General features: G+C 38.5%; 2 protein-coding genes across 2 annotated transcripts in view; one reads left to right on the top strand and one right to left on the bottom strand.

The window, feature by feature from the left end:
• Nucleotides 1-11,488, bottom strand: part of LOC106153148 (protein virilizer homolog) — a 43,145-nt gene extending 31,657 nt beyond the window's left edge. Inside the window, exons 1-17 of the mRNA XM_087010790.1 lie at nucleotides 11,307-11,488; nucleotides 10,362-10,474; nucleotides 9,640-9,726; nucleotides 8,991-9,184; nucleotides 7,574-8,479; nucleotides 7,187-7,359; nucleotides 6,837-6,926; nucleotides 6,371-6,510; nucleotides 5,939-6,018; nucleotides 5,353-5,513; nucleotides 4,863-5,096; nucleotides 4,500-4,588; nucleotides 4,000-4,165; nucleotides 3,287-3,384; nucleotides 2,901-3,081; nucleotides 2,309-2,579; nucleotides 1,339-1,482 (exon numbers count right to left, since the gene is read on the bottom strand). Of these exons, the coding sequence (XP_086866916.1) occupies nucleotides 1,339-1,482; nucleotides 2,309-2,579; nucleotides 2,901-3,081; nucleotides 3,287-3,384; nucleotides 4,000-4,165; nucleotides 4,500-4,588; nucleotides 4,863-5,096; nucleotides 5,353-5,513; nucleotides 5,939-6,018; nucleotides 6,371-6,510; nucleotides 6,837-6,926; nucleotides 7,187-7,359; nucleotides 7,574-8,479; nucleotides 8,991-9,184; nucleotides 9,640-9,726; nucleotides 10,362-10,474; nucleotides 11,307-11,369 (3,190 nt within the window). The 5' untranslated portion in view covers nucleotides 11,370-11,488. The remainder of the gene's footprint in view (nucleotides 1-1,338; nucleotides 1,483-2,308; nucleotides 2,580-2,900; nucleotides 3,082-3,286; nucleotides 3,385-3,999; nucleotides 4,166-4,499; nucleotides 4,589-4,862; nucleotides 5,097-5,352; nucleotides 5,514-5,938; nucleotides 6,019-6,370; nucleotides 6,511-6,836; nucleotides 6,927-7,186; nucleotides 7,360-7,573; nucleotides 8,480-8,990; nucleotides 9,185-9,639; nucleotides 9,727-10,361; nucleotides 10,475-11,306) is intronic.
• A 7,992-nt stretch (nucleotides 11,489-19,480) lies between these two features.
• Nucleotides 19,481-21,522, top strand: LOC106153146 (somatostatin receptor type 3-like). Its single transcript, XM_013526961.2, has one exon. The coding sequence runs from the start codon at nucleotides 20,245-20,247 to the stop codon at nucleotides 21,289-21,291; it is 1,047 nt and encodes a 348-aa protein (XP_013382415.2). The 5' UTR covers nucleotides 19,481-20,244; the 3' UTR covers nucleotides 21,292-21,522.
• The last annotated feature ends 1,552 nt before the right edge of the window (nucleotides 21,523-23,074 follow it).

The raw sequence follows: 23,074 nt of genomic DNA, 5'->3' as shown, positions 1-23,074 counted from the left end.
TCTTCCAACCAGACAGCAGAAATGGTTGGAAATGGGAACCAATAAGGTGTCTCGTCTGGCATGTTAACATGATTATCTCTAAACAAATTTCCCAACACACATTCTAATTAAGCAACTTACAGCCTAGACACAAATGATCTAAAACAAACAACTAATGGACAGGTATTTCCTATAGATAAATATATCACTTTATCTAACCTTGAGGCATCTTAACACAATTTTTCTAAGACTTTTGAAAATCAAGCATATTTTGTATTATTTTAATGAATCATAAAGCACAAGTACATTAAACTGAATGACCCCTACAACTTTTTCCACAGTAAATGTCCATTAACTATTTACAGAAAAACTGATTTAGAAAATATCGCAGCAGACGACACTGTCATGGCAGACAAATTTCCCATCAATCAATAGTCCAACCATGCCGGAGGTGATGTGATTTCAATGCATTAGCAGCAATTAAGAGAACCAGATCCAATGTCACGGAACAATGGACCCTGAGGACTCTTAAGGGCTTTTACCTAGGAACACGATATGCACTGGCCATACCTTCATTAGTCTTTAAGTACAAAAAAAAACCCACATATATGCTGGACTAGTTAAGAGGTTTAAGCAAGGTTTTCTGCTAATTATTATGATATAGTTATACAGTAGGCATTTCTATTATAAATTACTTGTGTCTTTTCAGAATCTTTACAGAATATTATTACTAATAACACACACACACATGCATGCACACATGGACGCACGCATGCACACACACACAGACAAACACACAAACAGCTGTTCCTGGGAAGATGACAAACCTCTAATGGAGCTTCTAAGGAACATGACAGTGAGCATACATCAAATCTACCTTGATCATCTTTAAACAAAACACCTGTTAAGTTTGTTGAAAGGTTTATGAGTGGTGTCTTCCAGAAATCTCAAAATGCCAAGGAAAATGGTATAGAGAAGACTTCTGTCTTAATCAAGAACCAACCAATACAGTCAACGTTCTTATCCTATCTCTAAGAAAACCAATAAATTTGTTTAGTAAGATAGAAATCCCAGAAATACCTTTTGAATTCCTTAATTGTAAAAAGATATACAGACATGTTCATTCAGATTTCCACATAAAAGTGTAATGGTGAAAAGATTAACCAGTGTGTAGTTAGTATGTTCTAAAAATACACTTTATTCTCTCTCTCTCTCTCTCTCTCTCTCTCTCTCTCTCTCTCTCTCTCTCTCTCTAACACACACACACACACACACACACACACACACACACACACACACACACACACACACACATCTCTTCGAAATCCAGACAACAGATGGAGCCACCAGCACACTCACCATTCTCTCCAATCTCCAGCAGCTTAGGTGCAAACCTCTCCAGCATCTCCACACTGTGGGAGAACCTGACCACAAACAGCAGCAGCTCGGTGGTGTAACTGGCACACACTGACTTCTTGATCTTAATGTCTTTTGCCTCATCCCCTAAAATATAGGAAATACTGCACATTACTTTAACTGAAAATGGTCATAATATCATTTTGATTGTAGAAATACAGACATGCTGAAAACTTTTCAGAATGCCAGACATTTGGACCAGCAGTTATGAAAAATTTTGCCGGACCTAATGGATATTTGTCAGACCGAAAATCACTCTATTCGTTTGAGACAGATACTACCAGTACGATTAGGGTAGCTTACTTTGTTTGTGAATGTCATAGGTTTGAAATGGAAGGGAAAAAACACTTTGGGTTTTATATAATTTTATTAGTGACGTATGTTGAATAATGACTGTAAATTCAAAATTGTGGCTCTTAAAACTCTTGACGGTCTTTTGGACCGACCACATCCAATTTTTTACCGGTCAAGACAATTTTTCCCGGTCATGACCGATCGGACCGACAGTTTCAGCACGTCTGGAAATACACCACCTTTATTCCCAGAGAGTTTGACCATCAACTACATCTGTTTTTCAGTGTAATTGTATTGCTCAATATCATGATATTAAGAGAAAAAACACATCTTGCTACCCACAATGTTGGCAAAGATGATACTGTTTAATGTCTTCATCAACCTAGTTTCTAAGTTAACATCTTGTGGGAACTAGGATTCAAAAGAACCAGAGCATCTATAGCAACAGCCATAACCTCTCTGATTACAATGTACAACTGACCTTATCGATTATACTAACTTCCATACAAGCTACTGGTGCAACAAACTGCCATCTTCTCTGACACTTCACCCAGGGTTCTTCAGTACAAAACCCACAGAAGACCTCATTAACAGTGTTAAATCCAAGTGACCAACTTACCAGTGAGTTCCATGAAAGGTATCAAAGCAGCCAGGTTGTCGTCCTGGCTGAGAACATGTACCACAGCCTCGCGGCCAATTGTGTTAAAGGTCATGGAGTATATGCTGTGAAGGGTTGCCAGGGCCTCCACGTTGTCAATCTCCTTGGTGATGTCTTTTTCATGGAAGGCTCTAAGCTGGTCTATGAACTGTAGCATCTGTAGGTAGTATATCATCTGAAAGCCAAGCTGCTGGAGTGGGTTGTCCTCGGCAACCTCCTCTTTGCTGTCATCCTGTAAGGTCAGGGTCAGCAATAAAGGTCAAAGTCAACAGTAAAGGGCAAGGTTTATCAGAGGGCAAGGACGAAATAAGTCAAGGTCACAACCTAAATGAATGATTATTCAATTCTTGTCATTTTTAATTTTTTTTTTTTCATGAAGAAAGACTAAAACAAGTGAAAAACTACTGAAAGGTAGGAGCTTCAAACAAGCTGTTGGCAGAACAAAGCTGGCTCCCACTTGCATTATTAACTGTTAATTTATTGTCACCTTAAATACCAGAAATCCACTTAAATGTTCATTTATTAACCAAGCTCAGATCATGTTTATACTCACTGAAGACTGTGTCAGGACACGTGTGATTCCATTGACAGCGTCTGGCTGTGAAGACAGGAACAGCATCCCAGTCTGAGTGTGCATGAGTTCACACAGCAGTTCTCTCACAGCACAAAAGATGGCAGCACTGTTTGCTGTAGCAGAACAGGACAACAGGAAGAACAGGTTTCCCAGAAGGTCACTGGAAAATACAAAGTGAAACATGAAATATATGTTACAATGGAAATTTAGGATCATACAACAAGGAAAACTAATGTGAGGAACCAGCCATGAAGACATTAAAAATTTTTAAATTTCATTCACTTTTAACTGCACATTAACCTTTTAGCCTGGAGGTACATATGACAGAATAATACAGAGAAAAATAAGAAGAAAATTTGGCTCACCATGAGTTCAGTATCTGACAGAGATGTGGGTAAGGGTCATATGGTTTCTGCTTCACCTCAAACTTCACTTTGGCAGGAAGAGTCCTCCGTGGCTGAGCCTGTATGTAAAAATTTTAGTAAAAATAAAATAAACATAAAAATTAAGACTGTGTTAAGCATGTAAGAAACAGATATACATTATTTTCCCCACAAATTTATCATTTATTTCAAATAGTATATTTTCTTGTACAGATTCATATTCAGAACTCATCATTCCTTCTCCAATCTTAACAATCTTCTCTGTCTTCTGTGGGCATTATCAGCAAATTTAATATTTGGAAAAATGATAGACCAATTTTATGGTAATCTAGTTTTCGTTACAACAATGAAAAATGAGAACCTACAAACATCATTCACATATTGCTTTCATCTGTTCATCATGAACCTTAAAAAAAGGGGGTATTTATACTATCTATCCATCAATACTATACAAATTACCACAAAACACCTAAAACTATACCAGTAACCAATGAAAAAGGGGGAGTGAGAAAATGATCAAACATGGTTTTGGGTTGTAAGAATAAAGAAATGGCTTGGTTGATGGTTGCTTTACAACTGGAGGTCTGGGTTCCACTTAAGAAAAAAAAAATGCCAAGAAAAATTCAAATTGCCAATTAAAATCATGGTGGTGGTGGTGGTTGGGGGGGGGGGGTAAATGGCTGTCTGATACTTACCATTAAGTCACAAGCATTAACAAAGAATTTCAGAATTTCCTCCAAACAAGCCACCACACTCTCCTCATCTTCCTCCTGGAGCAGACATCTTGGTTCCTCAGCCTCCTCCTCAGACGACAGAGATACTTTCATCTCCGAATCATCTGACTCCGTCTTTTCAGCCAGACTAAAAATACAATGACATAAACTGGTGTGAATCAAATACTGACCCAAAACTCTGTTGACAGAAACAGGCATAATCTCACCCAAGGTTCTCCCACAGTGCCTTCTGTACATTTATCAGTATTTCTTAATAATATAAATTTCTACCAGTCCAATAATAAAATAATATAATTTTTACAAGAAGAGGTAAATTGATCTTCAAAGATTTCCTGATTTAGATCCCAATTTTGAGTTATTTCTTTCAATCCTATACAAATGTTAACAAATGATACATATAATCCAGATTAATTAGGTCACAAGCAATGATGTCATCCCCAAGGTCATCTCTGACCGCCTACCTGAGAACAGTGGACCGTAGCCTGGAGGCTATCTCATGGATGTGAGCCTTCCGTACCAAAGACGTCCATGCCACCACTGTGCGAATGTTCTGAAGATATAGAATAGTTTGCTGTATTTCATAATGGATATTTACACGACGTTTACTTCATGTTAAATGCAATTTTATCCATCAAATAAATATCAATTATCTTCCAAACAACAGAAAAGGAACCAATCAAAAGTAACCTAAAAGTGAATAAAAACATTTATATGTTCATAAATGCAAAAATCTGTATGCTTTGACAAAAATTAATCTCAAATTATCAGGGTGAAGTAATGGCTCGTTAGTAAAGTAAACACCTGCCATCCAGGTAAACCCTCACCTGTTTTACCAGCATCATTTCCAGCACTCTCTGGTAACACCCCTTCTCAGGCAGCTCCCCACTCTCCATCTTCACCACCGGCTTCTCTTGGTTGACACTGCCACCTAGGAACCAATCCATGCCTTCTTTCAGCCGTGTGGTGTCATCCAGAGCTTTGATGATCAGGATTTTGACAGACATGGACATGTACTGAGAGCTGTATAAGTCCAGGAGTTTAGATTGCACACCTTGGCTCTGAAAAAAATAATAAAAAAAACAGTAAACAAACTGTTTTCTTTTATGCTATGACCTGTTTCAAGCAGTAGAGAGTCATGTTCAGGGAGTGGGTACATTTAACATGATCAGATAACTCCTTACCAGGCAAGTCACTAATCATTAATTTAGGGCTTTGTCTAGTTTTTTACATTTAATGGCATCAAAGAAATCTATTACCAGTAATTTGAGGTCTTTGTCCAGTTTTTACATTTACAGTATCAGAGAAATCTATTACTAGTATTTTGAGGGCTATGTCAGCATCCGTTGAACACAAAGTTGCAGTGAGTTTGATCCCCATCTTCAGATGCCTGATCTTGAATGCTGTCACAGGTTGTTTGATGGCCAGCTCAAGGTTCAGTCCCTCCATTGTCCACTCTACCAGTGTGTCCACTACATCTGTAATGAGTAAAATGAAAGTGAAAGTACGGTCCTGAAATTTTCTATACAATGTCTTACATGACCTGATTAACTTCAGTTATTAGTCATACAAGATTTAGCAAACTTATTAGTCTTACAAGACCTAATAAACTACAGTGGCCAGTGATCATCCATCAGAATTTCCACTACTGGCAACCACTGTCTCAAAGTAACTGTATCAATGTCTTCAAAGGTGGGGGATATTCTTTGTTTGCCTTCTTAAAGTCTTGGTCCAAAAACTCCATCATTCAACTCAAACATTTATTTGTGAAATCCCTAGCCCCCTTTTCGGTGACAGGGATTGGTGAGCTGCAGGTTTAAAACATTAAATAATTCCATTACTCTGATTGCTGTGCATCTAGCCAAAATATCCATTTATCAAATCTCACATCTATCATATTTACCTTTATTCTCTGCCTTCCACACAAGGTAAGCTAAACCTTTAGCAAGCAGCCCTGGCACTTCCTCCATGGCTTCAACCCATCTGAATACAGAATCATGGGACATGTTATATGTCAATTCCTTGTTCATGTTAGCAAAATTGACACTGGAATACTTGATCTTATAAAAATCTGTATAGGCATATTAAAAAATTCTACTTTTTGGCTTGCACTGCCAGTTAACATACAATCATTATAACCATGAAAACATAGTGTAATCCTCAGATGGACTGCACCTGGCCACAGATATTTCATGTAACAATGCACCTCAAGATAACTTTACTCAGTTAAACCAACAGTTACCAGCCGAAGAGGCCAAAGAAGTGGTCAATGGACAGGGCCATTTCCATGACCACAGAGCCAAGACTACTAGTACATCATGCACTATAATCTTACTTGTCAGCATGTTCCTCAGTCCTGTAGGTCTGGACAATGTCCAACAGTCTGGTAGCCTCTTCTGGCAGCTCTGCCTCAGGGTGCTGGCACAGCCACAGTTTCTGCTGTTGATAAGGGGTCTGGGACGGATCTGGTAGAGTCTGGAAAGATAGATAGGTCAAGGTGATACATATTACAGTATGTGTATGTGTCTAAGAAAGTAAAAGAAGGTAGAAGGTTGTTGGAACTACTCAGCCACTAATCAACTGCACTCTCCTGGTGTGACAATTATCACAATGACTTATCCCTTTTGAATGTGATCTTATAAGACTTTATCTTCATGACAAAGACATTGCGTTAGGTGAGACTGAACAGAAAACTTGCACACTCCTCATTATGCATCAGGTGAGACAAAGCCAGCAAATACATACACTAACAAATACCTGCAATTTATGAATGTTAATATAAAGATAATATTATAACTTACCATGAGCCGGGTAATCTCACACTGATAGGGATTAAAGGTGGGAATTTGGTAGCTCCAGTCGTCATTGGTCATCTCAAATGTTCCAAATAACTGAAAGAGTATTCATTCCTTAAGTATGGATCAAACTAAATACATATTTCCTCACTTTGTTTCTTACTCCTTCAGACAATTACTATCTGAATGGCAAATATTTACAAATATAGCTTTAAACTTAGCTTAGTTCCATCCTACCTCTGAGAAAGCTGAAATAAAAGGAATGCTAATGACCCCCTCAGAGAAAGATGAAAGACCAAACTTAATTGCAAAAAAGCCTCAAGAAAAAAAATCTATGCAGAATTTCCTTTTCCTACCTCAGAGATGGAGTTCTCATCATCATCAAACTCCTCCCCAGACAAGATGGGCTCATAGTCTCCCTCTTCCTGGATCTCCCCCTCATCAGAGAGGTTCTGATAGGAGAGGGGCCCTGTAGGGGAGCGTTCCTGCAGCTCAAAGTTTTCCTCTACTTGCTCCTCGGCTATTTCACCTGCATTTTTGACAAAGACGATATAAATCATGCCTGTGACAGTTTTTGTACTGTAACATGGAAGTTTTTGCAAAAGTTTTCCAAATGCCATACAAACTCTCATATATTCTCTCTCTCTCTCTCTCTCTCTCTCACACACACTCACACTCACACACACACACACACACACACACACACACACACACACACGTACACACATTACTTCATTACTTGCCTGGCTCCGTCTCATCTTCGTGCCTGGGTGGTAAGTCTCTGGTCTTGCTGGACTCCCTGCTGCTGGGGGTCCTTGACCTTGGGGATCTTGACCTTGACCTCCTCCTACCTAGTGGGGACTTGGGTCGCTGTCGGTCAAACTCCCTGTCCCCTCTATACCTGTCACCTCCTCTCTCTCCTCTGTTATCTCCTCTACCTCTATCCATATCCCGATAATCCCGGTCTCTATAGTCTCTGTCCCGAACTCCTGGTCCCGGGGCCTGGTCCCGGTAATCCCTGTCCCGCTGGTCCCGGTTGAAGTCTCTCTCCCCACCAGACCCACTGTCCTCCCTGCTACGATATTCTCTCCTGTCTTCAAATATCTCCCCAGGCTCACGCCCCAGTTCATGCTGCATGGCTGGGGGACCCAGGTGCTCCATGGGGGGCATATCCATAGGGGGCTGCATGGGGGGTATGTGTCCTGGTGGGGGGCCAGAATGAGGCGGTGCCATACCTTGAGGCGGGGGTCCCATGTGGGGTGGAGGTACTCCAGGTGGTGGTACTCCGTGTTGGGGTGGCATCCCATGGGGTGGGCCGCCCATTGGTAGGGGTCCTCCGCCTGGGGGCATGGCACTCTGTGGAGGTGGCCCATGGTGCATTCTCTCATCTATGTCTCTGAAACTCTCAGGGGGTGCAGCATGTGGGTGTTGAGGGGGGTGCTGCTGCTGCTGCATAGGGGGTGGCCCAACCTGGTGGGGTGGAGGGTACTCATGCCCCCCATGGGGCGGTGGGACCATCTGAAGCTGAGGGGGTGCCACTGTCCCAGGGGGCGGACCTCGCCGTGGATCCCAGTCATGTGGTGCTGGGGCATGTTCTATGACCATCTGTGGTTGGAATTCATGGGATGGTAGCTGACTCTCCACAGCCACTGGAATGTACAGAAAATTCAATGCGTAATAGAGCAGGAGGGCTACATGATATATATTAAGTTCCTTCTTCACTGTAGATGTAATATAAATCACTGTCAGCAAATATGAACTAACTACACATATATTGTATTAGGTTGAAAATGCAACTTGATAAGCTGCAAGGTTACTTATGTCTACTGTCTCTCAGCATAAGGCTGGGATAGATATGTTTAAATGTTTTAAAACTGACTTTTTTCTTTTGCTATTCTTTTTGTCAAACAATCTACATTGTTTGCTTTGGCTGCTGTTGAGGGGGTGGAGGGGAAGGGTTAAAACTCTATATCCACAAACCTCAGATGAGCCATGAGCAGGGTGAACCCACCAAGTTTACACTACGTAGTCACAAAGACAAAAACTAACAAGCTCATGCCAATACACAAGCCAAGTTGTGGGGTCAGTGAGTGGGTATAGGGTTTTGAGTAGGGCCTTGTAGTAGGAGGACAAAAGCAGTTCCTCTTGTCACAAACTCACCAGCTTTAGGTCTATGTACAGTCTGTTGAGGAGGAGGCGGTGGAGGAGGAGGTGATCCGTCTCTCCTTACACTGGTCAGAGAGCCAAACACTGCCAGACTGACGGTACTGTACCAGCCCTTCAGTATGAGGCCATCAGTGGGGACCGGCTCTGTGGGGTGGAACACATTCTCCTGGGTGCAGATGTAGTCCATGCTGAAAGTGGGACAATCAATGTATGAATAAATACTCTCACAAATACCTGCAAGTTATGAATGTTAATATAAAGATGATATTATACATGATAATTATCAAACACAAGCTGGAATGCTTTCTTACAATTAGTAACCTGGACATAGGCCTTCATAAGACCGATGTCAGTAGATGTTGTTGCTCAGTGACCGCTGGGCGGAATGGTGGCCAGGACTCTTTTATAAATGTCAGTTATATCGACCACTGGCGAACATTTTTGCTTCAAGATTATACTGTATAAAGACAATATTCAATTCCCTAAAGGATTTCAGTTGAGGGAAAGGTGGAAATAAAATCAAAAATTACAGTCATAACATAATTATAGTATTACAGTCCGTACTCTTTCCTCATTGGCAATATTTAGAACATAGCTTAAGGACAGATAAATTAGATTATTGTGTAAAGAAAAGTGAACTCACTTTCCCAACTTCTCAAATGTTGCAGCATTGGGCTTACTTAAGTTATTAACAAAAAGCTCCAGTTTGAATGCTGATGGATTTGTAGCTCTGTAAAGAAAATAAATAAATATCATTTCAAACACAAAATGTTCTGATGGATGATTGAAAAGTTATATGGTACAAACCTTAAGCAAGACGCAAGACATTTCTGCAATGCCTTAATGAGGGAAAGTAAGCTAAAACATGTTTCAGCATTTCACTACTGACTCCAAATAATAACATATGGTCTGCCAATGTTTGAGATCTTTTAAAATAATTTAACATTGTCCATATTATTATTGAAACATCTGGCAGAAATAAAGTTACAACAACTGTTTTAAAATTACATTTCAAATCTTCGGAAACTATAAAGATTGCTGTCATCTGTAGATGATCAATTTTATTATTTTCATTGAAACCATGCTCAGTGAACATTAAGGCCCCATTCCCAATGAAACTATCATTCTAGGTAGATCTATCAAACTCCGTATAATCACCATCTTTTCTGTACTTTAGCTGGTGTTGGATCGATCTATGTAGACCGATTGTTTCATTTAGAATGAGGCTTGAGATTTCAATACCCCCACTTCCCCAAGGGGTAAATAAAAAAGAATAAATTAATTAAAATATATAAATAAATGAAGTACAAATAAATGCATAAATGTACTGATGTCTTAGATATAAGAAAGTGTCTGCTGTCTCACCCCAGTCTCAGCCCTCCAGGGACATCAGCCCTGATCTTAGTTCCCAGTGGAATCACTCTCAGCTCATTGATCAGCACAGGTCTGGGAAACTGGACAAGGTCCAAGTTCAAATCCTAGAGAAACACAGCACAAACTTTGTATGTTTATATAAATAGACAGTTAGTTTATATATATATATATATATATATATATATATATATATATTACTCCAGTCACTTTATGGACATGATTTTACATTAAAACAATAAATGCCAGTGGCACAGTGTAATACTAGTCATACAAAAATACAGCACAACACAGTGCAATAAACAAAAGAATATGACTCTGGATGCCAGTAAACACAGGAAATAAATTTGCAATAAAATAAGGTGACATAAAAGCAAAATATATAACTAGGTAAGAAGAGCTATGCACTATTAGGCTGGAGTGTCCAATGGACAACCTGACAATCCGTAAAACAAAATGAAGTTTAAGTAAAATCAACTATATTGATTACCTAGTTATATATTTTGCTTTTAAGTCACCCTATTTTAATCGCCCCCAGAGACTTTATTTCTGGTGTATTGCGCTGTTTTGCGCATTTTAGTATGACCCATATAATATTCTTACAGTGTCCCGTGTCAGAGCAGTGGGTAGAGTAACTTAAGATACTGAAACTGTTATTAAAAAGAGTGAAATTAAAAGGAAACCAGCTGTCAATCACCCACGCCTTTTGACTGTATTCTGTGTGTTAAGAATATAAAATAATTTTGATTAACCTGCAGCATTTGAGTATTAAATGAAACGGGGATCCCCATGCCCAATTTACAAGACGTGAAGCGATATCCAATGATTCTAAATTCATTGAGAATATCTGAACAAATAATCGTACAACTTAGACATTGCTTTGTTTTGATCACTTAATTTCTACAAATGAAATGCAAACCACACATGCAATGTAATTACCTCTGTATTATCATGTGTAAATGTGTCGAAAAACAAAAGCACCTGTTCCTCGGTATCCGACATCTTGTTTGTATCAACATTCCAATAGATGGCACTACTATCAAGAGTTTTAAGGGTTTCGTTTCAACACAAAGACATCGCAAAGACCGAATTACATCTATTCATTGCTTTTTGCAGAGATAAACTTCTTGTTCTTTTTTCAAACGAATAATGGTATGGATAAAGTCATGGATTTTGTAGATAAAATGCACTCAAATAAAAGAAACCTCCTGACAGATGCCGTCTGCATGCGCCATCTTTCGGGTACATTTGATGAGAAGAGGTGTAGATATGGTGACATGCCATATCAGACCAACAGAAAGCCCTTTCATGTCATCTCAGGCACAAAAATAAGTCATATCAGGTCAGAGAGTTAAACACCCAAACATTCTCCTACCAATATTTTAGGACAGAAGGGGGGTTATAAATTTTACAGACGCAGTTTTTATTTAATTTATTATTTCCTTAAATTAGAACTTTCCTATTTTGAGTGGTAGCAACAAAATTAAAAAGCAGGATAGTCTATAGTTCTATACATGTAGCTCTATTCAATGCAGTGAAAGCACCACAATAGCTATACAGAAATATAATTTTCGTGACTGTAAAATTAGGTATCTGAAAGTTGACATTTTTCGCATTAAAAAGATCGAGCAATTACCGTATTTCAAAAGCAGCATCGAACACTCTGAGTAGGCTAACAATAAACTGATTCAGCAAGCTCAGACTCCCATAAGCAGTGTACATACGACTGGAAATACGCTAAACGCTCTCTGCTAGTATTGGTATTGCAAATTTTATCTTAATCAATCAAATGGGGATTTGCTATCTTATTCTTGTGATTAGATGTGCTATTCCCTTGATATGGTTTCAGAAAATCATTTCCTCTCACAGAAAGTTAATTTCTTCAGTCTTTTGCTGAATTATCTTTACTGAAACCAAAATTTTGTTTCTTGAAAGTGGTAATAACTTCAGGGTTATAGGTTAGTAATCCGCTATTACAGTAAAGATAGCAATCGATATATTTAAGACAATGTGATAATCTTGACTGACCTCCATAATGGCAATGACTGGGTCAACCTGCGCACTGTGCCGTCTGTTGGCTAAGGTAAGAAAAAGCTTTTCAGTTTATACGCACTCTCGCACGCGCGCGCGCACGCACACACACGCACACACACACCACTTACAGCTGGTATTTGACCACATATTCTTGACACCATCAAATGAGTTCTGATTCAAGATTAAAATAGATATAATATATAAAAATAGATACATACAGTAATAACATTAATAATTAAAACGTACATTCAATAATTTTATTTATAGATAAAATCTCTCCTTAATTCTAAAAATCGACAGCAGATTTTGACTGTCTACACAGCCCGAAGGCCGAATTAAGGTTCTATGATCCAAATAAAAAAAAACTTGATTTTGCAATAGAATAAAATGATTGAATGTAAATATTGATAAGTTATGTAAAATACAAAATAAGAAGTTCTATTTATGTTAGTTTCACCCAGTAATTTCATGCAGTGGTGGAATTAGAGGGGGTGGACAGGGGGGTCCTGACCCCCCTTCGGTTTCTGAAATAAAACACCAATAATCCTCATTTGAAATTAGAATTTTGATTAGCTAAATTATAGATGTAGTTCTTAACCGTACCAAAGGGCACTGTTTGCTCTCCAGAAAACCAAAAAATTTTCGGGGCCCTTGAGCAGGCCCCAAACCCCACACCAAGGGGGGGATGGTCGGCTTCGCATCCGAGGTCTGTCGTTCTGGACCCCCCCCCCCCTTCAAATAATCCTGGATCCGTCCCTGTTAACAGTCTAATTGGTAAATAAGTCAGTCGACAAAATAAATAAAGAGACCAAGCGTGTTTTTCAGTAGTCATACTAGAACCCACCCAACTGTATTCGGTCCTTGTTACCTGTACTCATTCATATGAATCTTGACGTTTTATCAAGGGCCTGACCACATGAAAGACCCGTCGAAAATCTGGTACAAAAAGTTTGCGTGTGTTTAAATGTAAGTATTACCACCCAAATAAATTAATTGGATGATGCTTGTCACCGTTCTGAGCTTCTGATCCAAGGATTTCGACTGCTTATTGCACAATGATTGACAGATACATATTTTACACAGCCTGTCGTCTCCATTGTGCCGTGTGTTGTCCATCCATTACACGGTTCACTGTATGAAAACTTATTATATATATGCAATATATTTGTTATAATTTTCGAAGAGAATTTATAAATGATCTCTTTCTCTGAAATGCATCAACATGTACTACAACACGTGTTACAACTTTTAATATAAAGAGGAATATATTAACGGTCGTAGCATAACATCACCCACCCTGCAAATGAAGCGGGCTGTGCTGTCAATAGTACTTTTTTAACAAGAGGTCTCGAATAGTTATATCATTTAACTAATTCCAGATCATAATTTGGGTTTTGCGCTAGCTGAACCTGAACATCAAACTAGTTCATTAACGTAAACGCCATTCCATTTATATGTGCCCTCTGCTCTGTGATATTACATTCATTATTAGAATGAAAAGAGCCTGTCTGTTTAGTTCAAAGTTTTAAACCTTATTTTATCTTTTCAGGAGCTCAACGAGATTCTGCACACCATCCGCCTGAAAGCAACCTATGAAGTCTAGCCTTTGTTTCACACACAGGAACCCACGCTCCTTCGAACATCTGTTATATGAAAACTCAAAAAAAAAAAAAAAAAAAAAAAAACTTGTAATTTGGTAATTTATTTTTCACTTTGTTATGAAGTTATTATGATAAGGATAGTAGTAATCATAATGGAAAACGAGTTTTTTAGTGTTTGAGGACTTTCAAATTCAATCTGATCTGTAAATAATGTCAATGTTTTTGTGGTTGACGGTGGTCTGTGGTACCTAAATTTTAAATAGTAGTAAAATGACCAGTATTTTCTAAATAACCCCTCCAAGCTGTTTTAGTGAACTGAAAGAAAATATCTAAAATAGTTTCCAACAACCTACATTTTATAGTTCAAATTCATATAAGTTAACAATCCTGGTTTTAAAAAAATCACATGCAATTTTTGTTCTATAGCATATGGAACTAATTCGTTGGATATAATTTTTTCTTATATAGGGAGGGTCTCATTTCGACGGGTTCTGGATTTGCTATTGCGAAATTGTTTTAAATTGGCCACCTATTCTTAGTATAAAAACTTAATTTGATATTTGAACGTAATAATAAAAATTTGAACGTGGGATGATTCTGATGTAAGCTTAAATCAAGTTAGTTTCTTTTTTAATGGATCCATCTGAAATTGGCCAAAAAATTTTGATTTCTGAGGGTATAACATAATTTCTTCTGTTACTGTTCTTTGAACTGAATTGGGATAATTACACTTGTCACCCCTCTAATGCAATGGACTCGCCCCACCTGTCACCCCTCTAATACAATGGACTGGTCCCACCTATCACCCCTCTAATGCAATGGACTCGCCCCACCTGTCACCCCTCTCATGCAATGGACTAGTCCCACCTGTCACCCCTCTAATGCAATGGACTCGCCCTACCTGTCACCCCTCTAATGCAATGGACTCGCCACACCTGTCACCCCTCTCATGCAATGGACTGGTCCCACCTATCACCCCTCTAATGCAATGGACTCGCCCCACCTGTCACCCCTCTCATGCAATGGACTAGTCCCACCTGTCACCCCTCTAATGCAATGGACTCGCCCTACCTGTCACCCCTCTAATGCAATGGACTCGCCCTACCTGTCACCCCTCTAATGCAATGGACTCGCCCCACCTGTCACCCCTCTCATGCAATGGACTGGTCCCACCTGTCACCCCTCTCATGCAATGGACTCCCCCACCTGTCATCCCTACTATGGGATGGAATTAGCCCATATAACACCCCTTTATTTGGAATGGAGTCGCCCCACCTGACATCCCTCAGATTGAGTGGATTTTCTCCACTAAACCCCTCCAATTGAATGGAATCCCCCATTTGTCAATCACGTGACCGTGGAGTGCTATTTAATCTTATTTGCTTCGGACAAGTCACTGCTAAACCTTTTCACTACTCCTGTGTTAGCTGACCTTGTAGGGAATTTATTAGAATGAATTTTCTAAAATGAAGTTAAAACAATCCATTAAATCATCACAAACGCCAGTCAACTATCAGGATAACTAGAAAACACCTTTTTAATAATTTTGATAAACCTTATAACATAATTGAAGTCTACTTTTACAGGTTTTTTTAAAAAGCTTTTCATCATGTCTATAATTTCGGGTAAGTACCGACTGCCCGAGGGCTCTAAAATCCTCATTGCTCTATAGTCGCCGACTCACTCCAACCCAATATGTATTCAGCCACTAGTTTCTAGGATCAATGATAATGACAGTGGCAGTGTAGAACGTTAGGATAACGTTTTCTTAAGACTTTGTGTAAGCTGAGTATACGTTACATTCATTATTTTGCATGTGTTAAAAACATTTATTAACAAGAGACCCAATATCTATGAAATCAAACTTGTTTTTTTTTTTTATAAACTCAAATGGCATTAAATAGATTTTTTTATTAATGATAACAAATAGTGAGTTATTTTTTTAAAAGTAACTACAAAAAATTCAACCTTAAAGGTACACGCCATGGGTTTAGAAAATCACCCAAATGCCATCCATGCTATCCAGCGTCGTGGCTAATACTAATTTTAGAGTTAATAATTTTAGACTTAAAATCGATTAATTTTATCATTATTACCCTATTACTATAGGCATGAACCTTTAACTTAAAAAAGGACGCACACCTCCCTGACATTAATCAGGAGCGGATCCAGAGATATTTTCTGACAATATTCCAAATTATCTTTGTTGATCCATCCGCCATTTTCGATGGTATTCCAACAGAAAAAAATAGATACCGTCAAGTCAATGTAAACTTAAAAATTTGACCGTCTTCCGGAAGATCCAGAAGACGGTCTCAATCCGCCCCTGACAGGAGCGGATCCAGAGATATTTTCTGACAGTATTCCAAATTATCTTTGTTGATCCATCCGCCATTTTTAATGGTCTTAAAACAGAAAAAATAGATACCCGTTAATGTAAACTTTAAAATCTGACCGTCTTCCGGAAAACCCAGAAGACGGTCTCAATCTGCCCCTGAATTAAAAAAAACTCTCTTAGTTTGTTTTCCTTTAATCCGCTCAGACAGTGCGGAAATTGACATTTTTCATTAATAAGATTATGCTGTCACATCAAAAAGCACTTCGGTTTCGGGGTGAATTTCCTTACTCGAGGAAAATAGCGACCTACCAAAATGGGCCAATTCTATGAAACATTCTCAACAAATATGTCATTCTATCTGCAAGAGATGTTTTCAGGAATACTGCAGGCATCATCGTGGAAATGCACTTGCACATAGCTCTCGTCTACTGAGTAATTTGTTGCAGAAACCCAATGTTCAGAGGATGGAGCAATCATCTTTTAGTCCTGTTATTAACCCTACTAAGCATCTGTGGCATGAATTGGAGTGTGCACTGCAAAGGAGAACCAAACTCCTAATAATCTGGACCAACTCCCCCAAGCTCTTTAGGAAACATGGGGCAATATCCCACAAAACAGAATTGTAACCCTTGTTGAAGGCAGGCCGCGTCGCCTACAGGAGATAATTACAGTAGGGGAGACCGGGGCTAGTTGGAACCCGGGGTAAATTGGCCCCCATCAAGTATCTTTAATAAAATTATTTCATTTGGACTCACTGCCGACGCCTTTTTAGCACTATTGGATACGGTCACTTTACAAAATGATGTGATCAATTCTTTTACCCCATAGTTACTTTGTCATAAATTGATGGGGGGGGGGGGGGGGGGGGGGGGAACTTACCCAGATCTCCCCTACGCGGTGGACACAAACGGTATTGGACACGTGATCTTTAACGAGCACACCCTAATGCTAAATGTGTGTGAAATTTGGTGGTGTCTATTCAATTTTATCGATATTCATTTACCTCTGTGAAAATCACAGTGAAATGTTGGATTTGAGGGAGCACATGTAATAAATGTGAATAAATGGTATTAAATATTAATATCTTCACTGTTAGTTAGTATTCTCTGTACCATTAATCATGTTAGTTATAGTATCTGGAATGAAAACAACTATTTATAACAATTTTCACCAGTAATGTGATCATTTATAAATGAAAGCACATGATACTGGAGGTTGGACAACCTTTTTGACCAATGTTGTATAATTAAATCCGTGCAAAAATACTACATCAGACCCATAAATCTTCCAAATATAAGAATATTGAAACAAACATTTAACGAAGAGAAACTCATGAAGATAGATATTTGGATTAAAGCGGTGGCGACATTTAGACAGAATTGGGGAATTCAACATTGGGATGAAACATCTGACCTAGAAAAAGAAATAAACCTAAAAACTGAAGGTCTCTTTTGGGAAGATTTGTGCAAGGAAAACTACAATAACCTGCTCACTTATTTAAAAATACTAAAAAACTCATACGATTTTGAAAAACACTCAAAAATTAGTGCCACAAGCTCAGACAAAAAATACAATGCCAAAATGAGAATAAGTGACCATGAGGTGGCGATAGAGAAAGGCAGCAACATGAAAATCCCTCTGGAGGAAAGAACCTGCACACATTGTAAAACAGAAATAGAGGACGAGAAACATTTCTTCCTCACTTGCAGCAAGTACCAAACAGAGCGACAAAGCATGCTCAATTCCCTCCCAAATACAGAGAGACACAATTATGAATTAGCAGGGAGTGATCAGAAACTATTTATCCTCCTCAACATCATAAATCACCTCAGGCAATATTGCAATATATTCAGTTAACAGCACAATGAATAAGCACCCATCGCATTAATGAAATTTTAGCAAATTATTTCGCAGTTACTGATGCTTTGATAGATATTTTATCCTTTATTTTACCCTTTATTTATTTATATTTTTGATGCAAGCATAATAGAGTAGTGTTAGAAGTAGCCTAGACAGCGAACAATGTTAATTTGTAACACTTAAAGCTGAGTAAATTATTAAAAGTTAAACACTGTTTTTACAGTGTATGAATATGGTACATTCGGTTAAAGCAAGGATAATCAGTCACGGGAATTGATTTGTAATGATATAAAAAATTAATCAAAGATTAAGTAATAAAAATAGAATATTAGAAAATACTCCCTCGATCCCATAGCTCAGAAGCGTTCCCATGAGCATACTGATAATCAATTTATTAGCGCGGCACTAATTAAGCGTGGAAGCGTCTTCTTTCTTAACAAATCGCTTAAAATACAAAAGTACGAAAGGTCCCTCAGATGTGAAACAATTGTTGCAGTCAGTTTAAATTATGACAAAGGTGTCAAAGCGAGGGGATCGAAGACAGCGGAGAATTTATGGGGATAATTGCGCATGCTCCATTTTGCCGATTTACTTTCACCACGCGTTTTACTTCTGAACCCACTGCTAATTTTAAAGTTAAAACTTTTTACCAACCTCACCATTCTTTGTATTACATTCTCAGTATTGACCTTTAATTCAGAAAGATCTCAATTGTCAAATGTCATTCATTTGTGGGAACGAATTATCGAACCGTGCGCCCATATTTGTGGCCTAGTCGAAAAAACGATTTCTCAAATTATGAGGACGATGTCTTAAACGGATCAAAATATTTGTTAGATATGACTTTTTCGACAACCCCCCTCTCTCTCTCTCTATTTCTCTCTCTCTCTCTCTCTCTCTCTCTCACACACACACTCTTTTTATCTCTCTCTCTCTCTCTCTCTCTCTCTCTCTCTCTCTCTTCAAAATTAATACTTGTCCTTGTGAATAAATAGTAATAATAAAAAAGACCCCCCCCTTTCTTTAAATTGCTGGCTCCAGACATGGTCTTTAGTTATAAATTGATCTAATATATTGCCATGCGAACCGTGATGTCTGCAGACAGGTTTACAGTCAATATATTTCTAAGGACCACCATGAAGTCTCATGGCAAATACGATTTTTGCCATAGGTCAGTACATTGTCTCGTCTGGCGCATGCGTATAGCGGCTGCTATTTGACATCAATGACATTATACCAAGCTCTATTTAGACGCTTTCTATCCATGTGTCCATCATAATTGCTACGTGGCAAGCGATGGGGGTAGATGATGCCAGTGGAGCGTTCGTTCTAATCTGGCGGGAGTGGAACTGAGGACCTTTGGCAGAGCGGAGGCTCACCTGGCAACCGTAAACATTCGGCGGAGATACCGTGAAATTAATTTGTATGAAGTTTTACTTACTGGCTCAAATAATGGAGACAATCGCCGCGGTCTGTTTGCTTTTACAAAATACTATAATATTGGGGTTTCGACTCTTAAGCAAACAGGACGGCAATAAAGTTATGATAGGCCTCAAATCGAGAGCTGAGTAACTCTATCCGATTGTGGTTAACGACCCTCGCACTGTTTGTGTTAAGCTGGTGTCAGTATTAAAGAAATTATTGCCTCTTAATTTTTGCAAAACAGGCAGAAGACTTATATCGGAAAATCTTAAAGCGCCACGCAAAGAAAGAATACACTGCGGCGAAGACCAAATGACAAGTTGTTGAAATTTTAAGTAAACTCTACACAGTTAGTAATATCATGCTTTGTGAGAGAGAAATGAGAGGAACAACGAGGTAAAATGAAATTATTGAAAAAGTCAGAAAATGGCTGCACACGATGGTCCAGAGTCCTGACTAATTGTTTTTCATCATAATGCAGCTGGCAGCATTGGACAGCGCTTCGACCAGAGATGGAAACTGTTCTGGAAAAGAAACCAGCAAATTTTCCAATTTAACTCTAATTGTTGAGCGGTGTTAGAGAAAATTGCTTCAACAGCACGAAAAAGAAAACACTAACTTTATGACATTAATGACAATAATCTTAATAGAAATGGAAAACAAAACTGATGACATAAATGGAATGGGAGAAAATGATACATATTTTTGTCGCGGGGAAGTTAAATTTATTCAGTCCCATATTGTAGTCATCGGTTTGCCATTGATTTATTCGATAATATTCGTCATAGGAGTGATAGGCAACAGCTTGGTGATTTCGGTGATCTGCAAGTCAACACGACTGAACGTTTTATTCTTAAATCTTGCCGTTGCCGATTTGCTTTACTTGATCATTTGTCTCCCAGTACAAGCGTTACGCTTCGCAACAGAATACCGAGTCTCCTTAACGCCGCCGGTGTGTAAAATTGCATACTTTTTCGTGTACACCACTCAAGGGGTTAGTGTATATTGTTTAGTTTTTATATGCGCGCTACGGTTCGTGGCTGTTAAATGGCCCCTGCATTGCAAAAACTTTGTCAGCAAGAGCTTCACGACGAAGGTTGCAGCTCTAGTATGGGTTGGAATGATAATAGCAAATTTTCCACTTTTCTTTTATTTCGAGGAAAGCAAAGGGAAATCTTGTGGTCTGTCACAGAACATGACAGATGCTGATGGACATTTCTTCTACGTGTTAGTATTTGGCCTGGATTTCATCTTCCCCGTTTTGGTAATCGGTTCTTTCTCTATTGGAATCATGGTGGTTATCCGCCAACAGGAACGCGCTATCGCAGCTGCCCTTGGCTCAGAAGATTCAGCGCCCGCCGGAATGTCCCCTTCGGATACCCGACGACTAACAGCCATCGTTTTCGCCGTCTTAGTGCTCTTCGTTGTATGCTGGGGAGATTTTTACCTCTTCTATATCTTATTCATAGCACAGGTATATAATCCTGTGTGTCCGAAAGGGGCTTGGTTCTGGCTTCATTTTTTGTCTCAGGTGCTTCCGGTCACCAATTCATGTTTAAATCCAATTCTGTATAATTTTGTTTCCACAGAATTCAGGGCTGCGTTCAAACGGCGGTTTTCTGGACCAACGAACCAAAGCACTGCAAGAACCTCGACTTCCTTTTTGTGAACTGAAACCAATTTAACAGATTGAAAAGATCAATTAATCGAATGAACATAGCAGAGTTTGTCGCATATAATTTAAAATAGATACTTTCCTTGGAATGGTGTGTTTACTAGCATTGGAACTAAAATTAAATTTGATAACTTAAAAATCTTTTTTCATCATTTATGTTCATACAATATGTTGTCTCTTCGAGAAAATGAGGAACTGAGCAGAAACAGAACAGAAATATTTTATTATTTATTTGTGTTTTAGTGGTGATTCATGTAATTAGTAATGTACTTCTTAACAGAAAGGTTATATAAAATCTTTAAAAAATTCTTTTTACAATTAAAAATATCTAGAAATGTTGAAAATGTCTTATCAGGTGTAGTGAAAGTAAATTCACAGCAAGCAATTTTTGTTATTTTCCAGTACTTTCAGCAATAGATATCTTACGTTACAAACAATAGTTAAATGGCACTTTGACGTTGAGTGATCAAAGGCCTAGAAATTAGGCTACATGGCACTTGGTGCTTATCAAAATCTTATACCAATGTTAATATGATTATCTGTCTAATTGTTTGTTATGTAGGCCCTATTTCATATTTTGAATTTATGAAATAGATGTGAGTGCACTGCAAGCAGGAAAGTTGTCTAGCTAAGTTCTTTGCGCGTTTTTTAATATCTTATAAATGCACAATGTAACTGTGCTGGATAAAAAAAGGCTTGTCTTGGCTCGTCTTGACCACCTGACTGAGAGCACGGGAAAGTTCAGGTGACACGTGTAAGACAGACCGATCTTCAAGTTTGCGTAACAACATCTTTAAACGGTATTGGTACTTGATAAAACACAATTATTCAATACTTAGATCCTTTATACTGTAGCAAATGACGACACAAATATTCAGTGGAGGAACACATTTATTTACACGCGTGTCTAGAGACTAGATGACGACGGTGAGCTGAAAGTGAAACAAATGAAACAAAAGAAAGTAAAAGAATAAACATCAATATCAAAATTTCAACTTAATACAAATAATAAAATGAAGACTTTACAATGAAACGCATACTTTAAATAACTAAAAAGTACGTACATAACAATTTTGCCTCCACGTATTTGCTTAATGTAGCCTACGATAACGGGCGTGTCCAAACCATGACAAAAGGCTATCTCCTACATGGTGACGTTTATCATTCAACTGAACACTAATCATCCACGAGACATAAGAGAGCTTCTCTCGCTCCAAGACGAGACAACACAAAGTAAACAGATCAAGACAAACAAAAACAAACAAACAAAAATAAATTGCCGACGACACTGTCAGTATTATGAGTAACAGTATCATAAGTCTTTAACGACGTTAATGGACAGTCACATGAATGGGGATTTCGAGCCGAATCCAACGCCCAGAAAAGACACAAAATAGTTCACGAGATATTTTGCTGACCCGCGTGTGTGTTAAAGTACGAGACCAACCGATGTGCTAGAGGTCAAGATTGATGGAGATCTGTCGGGTTGGAGGACAAACTCATCTTGTTTGTCAAGGGCACATTATATTACAGTGTCATGTTTCTAATAATGGGGATATAATATCTTTATTCTAAGGCTCAGCATACATGGTTATCGCTTGCATCTCATTATCAGTAGTTTATTGATTTTAACCTTTATTTTGCATGGAATCATTTAAAACAAAAAGACATACACACAATGTAAAAATTCAAAATTATGTGATGGGGTTCAAGGATTAATGAGCTAAGCCCAACTTGCTTGCAAATGTATTTCATCAAATATTTATTGTATCTTATT

The sequence above is a fragment of the Lingula anatina genome, chromosome 4 (assembly GCF_051362555.1).
Source record: "Lingula anatina isolate TDL-2025a chromosome 4, LinAna3.0, whole genome shotgun sequence".
NCBI classification, from domain to species: Eukaryota; Metazoa; Brachiopoda; class Lingulata; order Lingulida; family Lingulidae; genus Lingula; species Lingula anatina.
Note: the sequence above shows the minus strand (reverse complement) of the source record. Positions and strands in the feature narration are given on the sequence as shown.